Here is a 7,250-nt window from a genome sequence, read left to right on the forward strand (position 1 = left end):
CACGTCTGCACTGCGCCTCCTCTGAGTCTCAGTGTTTTTCTCTTTCCTCCTAGTTGTAGAATTTCCACTCAGCCAGCTTTCCTGTGGTTCTGGATGATGTCTGTTTCGTCTTTTAGTTGTATTTTTGAAGTGGTTGTTCAAGGCAGCAAACTCCGGTGTTTACCTATGCTGCCATCTTGGTTTTTCCAGAAATATTTTCTACACTAGAGGCCCGGTGCACGGGATTCATGCACTGGTGAGGGGTGTGGCCTGCAGGGATTGGCCCACTGTGAGAGTGCCGCTCATCCCATTCAGCTGAGCGACTGTGGACCCACCCTCTGAGCAGCTGCTCCCTGGTCTGGCATCTTTGTGGAGCGGGAGCACTAGCTTCTTCAGGGAACCCAGCTGGGGCTGGGCCCAGGGACAATAGCACTGAGAGGTGGGGAGTAAGCCTCAGTCCCATGGTAGCCACGAACCCACCTCCCAGTCTTCAGGGTCAGTGCTGCGAGCCTGGCAGCAGCAGTGCTGCATGGCCTGCAAGCATCCAGAGGAGGCGTCAGGGAGCAAGGAGGAGGAGCCTAGGGTGAGAAGGCTACATCACAGCCGGGGTTGCTGCCCATCAGCTCAGGGTTTGCATGGGAGCAGCGGCTCATCCCGGTCAGCCAAGTGATGCTCCCACTGTGGTAGCGCGCTGACCACCAGGGGGCAGCTCCAGTCATAGCGACTGGTCGACCAGTCGTTCTGGTCATTCCGCCTTTCAGTCATTGGGCTTTTATTATATAGGATGTTATTAATATTCACATGACTAGATAATTTTGAATTAATAATATTGCTTTGCAGTGTTAGATATTTTTAAGTAACTTACATGTTACTTATGAATATGGTCAGTGATGCCATAAAGGAAAAAAGAACACTAGGAAGTTCCAAGAGCTATTTTAGCAGTCAGTAGCATGAAGGTGAAGGCCATTGCCATCTTCCACTGCTCTCTATCTCTGCAACCTTCGGCAAATTATTTTATAAAACAAATAACCTTAGAGAAAATGTCTTCATAGGGTTGTGAGAATCAGATTGGCAAATTATTTTATAAAACAAATAACCTCCTCATAGAAAATGTCTTCATAGGGTTGTGAGAATCAGAGAAAAGAATATATCTGAAGTAAAATAATACAATGCCCCACATACTATGAGCACTTGTTACAAAATTAATATCACCATGTGCTTCTATGTTCTTTTTCTTCTTTTGCAATGATGCTAATTTGGTGAGCCCTTGAAAAGAATTTGACTGTGTAAAGTAGACTGATTAGAAATCCAAAACATTGGGTGGTAGTCTTAGCCTTTCCTCAGAATGCCAGATGACCTTGAGTAAGTTATTTTGAGCTCTTACATATTTAATTTCATGATATTGGTTATGAATTTGACTCCCATGGCAGGGGGTATACTTTACTTTTTCTCATGGAAATATCCTGTTGATTTTCATGCCAGTTGGACAGTTAGCCTCTCATCTCAGAGTAGGCTCAGTGGGCAACTTGGAATGACTCAAGGCAGAATCATTGTTGCCAGTAGGAGAAAAAGTCTCAGAAGGGTAATAGATCAGAAGCATGATGTTCTATCAGAATGGCAGCACTTAATCCAAATATTATTCAATAAACATGTCTCTATTTGGTAAATGGGCTGGGCTCAAGGTGTAGCTGAGAAATGGAGTCAAGAAACTGCTATTTTTGTTTTATTTTTACCCTCTGCCTTTAGGCACTGTTGCTTTCCCATCCCTATAAGCTCAGTTATCCCATAGGCAGATCATTTCCTGGTCAATTCCAGTTATTAAATGAACTCATCTTTAGTTATAAAACACCTAGGTATTGTAAATTAACATTTTGAGTTTTCATCTAATTCAGAGCTTTGCTTTCCCTATATCAAGCCTGACCTATGGTGTGGAGCAAGCAGTAGGTGAGAAGGCATGGTCTCTGCTTTCCTTGCAATGGTCTCTATTCACCTACATTCAAAATCTGTTTCAGGGAATATGAGAGCAACAAGAGCAAAGAACTTTTTACTTAAGGGGGAGTGTTATAGTTGTCTCCTGACGTGGCAGACATCTTCAGTTCAGGCAATGTGTAGGGGGCCCATGGGTGAGTTCTTGGGTTCTTCAGAGAGTTTCTGTGGATTGGTCTGGACTAGACCTCTGCTTGACATAGTGGAGCTCTCTCCTTCTGACTCCTCAGAATTCCTTTCAGCAACTGCCTTCTAGTGGTACATACCACAAAGCCTTTTTTTATTGCAGGGTCCTCTAGCCCCAGATGACTGCCTCACTGGGCAGATTCTTCTCAAGACACCTCTAGTTTGGTTAATTCCTATAGCTTCTGCTTGTGCTATCTACTAGTAAACGATAAAGCTTGCTCTCACTGCTGCCCCCTCTCCCTTCCCTCTGATATTTCAGCCTCAAAACCATTTCGCTTAGGGTGGTTCTTATGAACTTCACTTCTTTGGGTTAGGGTGATGCAGGAAAGAAAAACACAGTTCTTGCTCCTTCTAAAAATTCCCTTTTAAAAATCTCTTGATAATCTCTAGTTTTCTTTGATATAGTCTGTATATAGGTAATTGTGTGTGTATGGGGGTATGTTTGCATGCTTACAGTTGAAGGACCAATATGGACCTCACTTAGTAGGTTCTATGGAATTATGGTAATGGGCTAATTTCTTTACAAAATGAAAAGCCCCTCACCATCCTCTTAGGTATGTCCATCTCCTACTATGTGTTAGGCATGTACATGCCTCTGTATAAAAGACTGATCACTAAAGTTCAGAATTTAGTGGGGGATTCACATACATGAATGAATGAAATGCAAATCTAAAGTAGTGAGTGCCAGGAAACAAGAAGTTCAGAAAAAGCAGAGATTGCTTCTGATAATCTGAGATTAGGAAGGAGATAGTAATGGAGGATAGACAGAGAGATGTTTAGGATGGCTTCATGGAAGAGGTAGCATTTATAACAGGAAAGATAGATTTCAAACATTATTTTACTAAAAGAAGGGAACAAAGTAGAACAAAACAACATGAGCAAGAGAGAGCAGACAAATATGGAGCATGAGTTTTTCAATTTAACCACACTGTAGGACATTTGAAAAGAAACATCAGGAGATAAAATTTGAAAGATGAGTTGTGTCAGATCACAGAATCTTGACTGAGAAATGTGGACATTAATCTGCAGGTGTTAAGAGTCATTGAAGATTAAATGATCAACGCAAAATCACTTTTACCAAGGACCCCTACATGTCCAAATTCCCAGGTTATGGTTTTGACCTTAAGCTTGAGTTAGTATGAGACAAAAGACAATACTATCATACATTTAATTTATTTATATACTTACTTATCTATACACACCTGCTTTGGTTCCACAAGATTCTGAATCAACACACAAAGGCGCCTAATAAAACAAGATATAATACAGGAGTAGGCAAAAGCAGGTTTACAGTTGAATTGTGACAGTCTTTTGAGTTAATAAAGCTATTGTAATAATCATAATCTGCATGTCTTTTTGCATACAAATAACTGTAGTCCTACTTTTGCCCACCTGTGTATATTAAAGGGAAAATCCAGCAGAAAAGTAAGATGAAGTCAGGGAAGTCAATTAAAATAATATATGCCTTGAAGTCCAATTTGACTCTAATAGACCTAGAAGTCCTATTGAAAGGAATTTGTCCTTGCTACACCTTTGTTCCCTTCAATAAGACATACTCAGATCAAGAAAATAGAGGAATATAATTCTAAAAAATCTGAGAACAGAAATTCAGAAGCACCTGGCCCCGAGGAGGGCCAGAACACCCAAGGCTGCTTTCTTAATTTCCAAGAGACCAACTTATCTCTTTATTCTTCTTTCTTTTCTTACTGTTTTCATCTATCTTCTACTCCTTCACCTTGCCAATGACCCTAAATGGTGACTCCTTTGAATCTCTATTTTCTTGATCAGTGATTCTCTCTCATTATTGATGTTTCTATCTCTCTCCTTCTCCCTTCCTCTCTGAAATCAATAAAAATATATACTTTAAAAAAAGAGAGAGAGAAGCATACCTACATTATATCCAACTGATGCTGAACAACTAAGATCTGTACCTTGAGAATAGAAATGAGAACTGCTAAGTTCTCCCATACAGCAAGCCCTGTGCGAGGTTCAGTAAGGTCCAAAAGTGGCGTGAGACAGGTTGTCCCCCCTCACGGAGCTCATAGTCTGCTGAGTGTATGTGTAAACAACTCAATTTAATCAAGACACCTTCGCCTTAGTGGCAATATGAGCAATATGCTGTGGAAACTCAGAGAAGGTAATGATTAATTCTGAATAAAATATATCATTCCTCTGCATGCACTCTGATAGCATATATCATCATCATCATCATCATTTTAAGCCAACCTGGACAATTCAAGGAAGCTTTTCTGGCTGCTGAGAAGCAATACTGCTATCCAAGCTTGTATTTCATGGATCCGTTTTATCGTTTTTAATTCATGAGACCCACCCCACTGCATTGTGCTATAGAGCAAAAAATGCTGAGTTTACATCATTCTTACACTGTGGGTATTTAAACAAAGGACTCTGCTTCTCTGAACTTCAGTTTCTTCATCTACAAACTTGGAGATAAAATACCTATTTTGTATTGCTTTTTGAGGAAATACTAGTAAAGATAACATGTATAAAACACTAACCTGGTCTCTGGAACCTAGAAAGAGTCCTAAAATGGTAGTCATTATTTTTAAATTTATCTGTAGTCAGGTGTACAGAATCCTTGTCAGAAAGTATTAGGCATTTCTAATTTGGAAAAAGTTAAAATATTCTTTATATAAGGGCTCTGAATCAATCAGTTATTTTAGCAAATGCTGCTTAACAAACTACCCTCAAAAGTTTTAGGCTTACAACACCCACTCGTGGGTCTATAGGTTGATTGTCATTCAACATGCATATAGGTGGGCTCAGCTAAGCCATTCTGCTTAAGAATGTAGGTGAGTTGGTCTTGGTCCAGGCTATGTGTTTGATTCATGTCAGCTCCCTATTTTTCATCCTGGGGCCAGGCTGAATGAGCAGACCTAGGCATGTTCCCATTGCAGGTCACAGAGCAAAGCAGAGAGCAAGCCCAGCTGTGCAAGAAGGCCTCAGACCTCTTATAACATTTCTTTGGACAGAAAAAATAACTCAGTGAAACCAAAATTAAGGAGTGGTAAAGTCTACTTTGCCCAGATGAGACCAATACTTCAATCTATCTTAGGCTCTCTATAAAAAGAAATTCCAGAAACCCAATGTGCATCTGAGAAAGAGAAGCCCAAAGTGGGAAAAGTCAGGTGCACAGGTACAATTACACCTCTTTTCCTTACCTGTGGCCTCTTTATGAACTCTGTGGCCACATTCTACCTTGTGTATTGAAGTGCAGAAAGAACTCCAAGCACTGCAGCCTCTGTCTTCTGTCTTCTTACACATGAAGGACAGTCTCCTTGCGCCTCCCCTCAGCTCTGACCACAGCCCACATTGTGTGTCCCTTTCTGTGTGCCCTTTAATGACTTCTCACGCCAGCTCCCCAGATTTAGGCCAAACTTTGCTGGTGGAGGACACAACCTCAACAAGGCTGTCCTTACTTCAGATACTAGCTTTAAGTTAGGGGGTTCCCATGCCACCTGCACTTCTGACCAGCTGGCTACAAATTTGGAGTTTCTCACTAACCTCTCAGATTCAGTAATTCACATCAACATCTCACAGAACTCAAAAAAGTGTTACACATATGATTACAGTTTTGCTATAGCAAGTGGATAAAAATCAGAATCGGTTAATGTGAGAGACTTAGAGGGAAAGATCTGGGAAGGGTCCCAAAGGTGATATTCCATTGTCCTCTCCATGCGGAGTCAGTTTGCCTTATCCTCCTGGCAAATCAATGTGTGATAATATGCATGGGATAGCCCAGCATGGAAACACACCTGACCTCCCATGTGTGCAGTTTCCATGGAAGTTCCATTTTTGAGGCATAATTGATCTAATCATTGGCCATGAAGTTGAACTCAATCCCAACTCCTCTTCTCTCTCCGAAGATCAGGCTGATGTCAGGAGTTTAAAGTCCCAATTCTCCAGTCACACAGCTGTTTTTTGTTTTGTTTATCTGGCATGCCAGGCCCCATCCTGAGTCATCTCCATAGCACAAACTCTCTTCAGGCCCACCATGAGTCATCTAGTTGGCATGAGCCATCAGGACTCAATATGAATAACAAAGATACTCCTATTGACTCAGAAAAATCCCAAGGATTTTAGAGGGTATATCCCAGGAAATTGGGTAAAAAGCCACCCCAATTCTTTATTCCAAGGATTTTGAGATAACCTCCCAATAGCCTGGGACAAAGGCCAGACAAAATCTTTATTACAAAACCCATCTATGTCTTCTATTAGACTGCAAGCTCTTTGATAGCATATGAGAGTCCTTCTCTGAATACCCCATAACTTCTAGCCCAGCACCCTTTTGGGAAAATATTGCTTAAATTGTAAAGGTAAAGCCTTAGTCATAGAGCTTTAGGGTAAATGAGTTGGAAGAGCCTTTGGAGACCTTGTAGACATTCCAACACATTCATTTTATACAGAGAGTTTAAAATGATTACCCCAGAAAACGCATTGAGCAAACTGAAAAACTACTTTAGAGTTTTATTATCCCAAACTGGACGCCCAATGCCCATCACAAAACTAAGCATACACACTTTATTTTCTTCTCACATCAAAGAAGTCAGTGATAAGTTATGAAAAGGGAAAGGTGACAGATATGAAGGCAAGAACTGAAACATGACTATGATATAAACTTTTAAATGTGATGTATCTAATTTCTGACCTTTCCATGCTTTTTCCTGCTCTGCCCTAAGCAGTGCATTCCATTTTCATATATATATTCTTGTTAGAATGTGTAGCTTCTCAGGAGGATGTAGATACTATATTTTAACATTCTCATCTGGAAGCAAGATTTTTTTATGAGCTCTATTTCCTAACTGAGTCTAATGCACTCTAGTAGTTCTCCATTGAGACACATTTCCAGGAGGGAACAGAGTACATCTCTAACATTTATCCCGATAGATAGAAATACTCTACAGAATATTTGCTGAATGAACAATAGAACAAATGCTTTTTAAAAAAATGTGCTACCCTATGAAGATTAGTCTACCTAGATGCTTTCTTACTCTCCTCCTCTTAACTCTCCACTTTTCCATCATCACTGAGAAGTAATAGGAATGCTTATACATATGAAAGGCCATCCTTCTCTTATATAT

General features: G+C 40.5%; 1 protein-coding gene across 1 annotated transcript in view; it reads left to right on the forward strand.

Moving 5' to 3' along the window:
• The window catches only part of ATP13A5 (ATPase type 13A5), a 102,973-nt gene that overhangs the window by 81,770 nt on the left and 13,953 nt on the right, over positions 1 to 7,250 (forward strand). The window contains exon 25 of the mRNA XM_006762012.2: positions 1,872 to 1,923. Within this exon, the coding sequence (XP_006762075.1) occupies positions 1,872 to 1,923 (52 nt within the window). The remainder of the gene's footprint in view (positions 1 to 1,871; positions 1,924 to 7,250) is intronic.

The sequence above is a fragment of the Myotis davidii genome, unplaced genomic scaffold (assembly GCF_000327345.1).
Source record: "Myotis davidii unplaced genomic scaffold, ASM32734v1 scaffold557, whole genome shotgun sequence".
Taxonomy (NCBI): Eukaryota; Metazoa; Chordata; class Mammalia; order Chiroptera; family Vespertilionidae; genus Myotis; species Myotis davidii.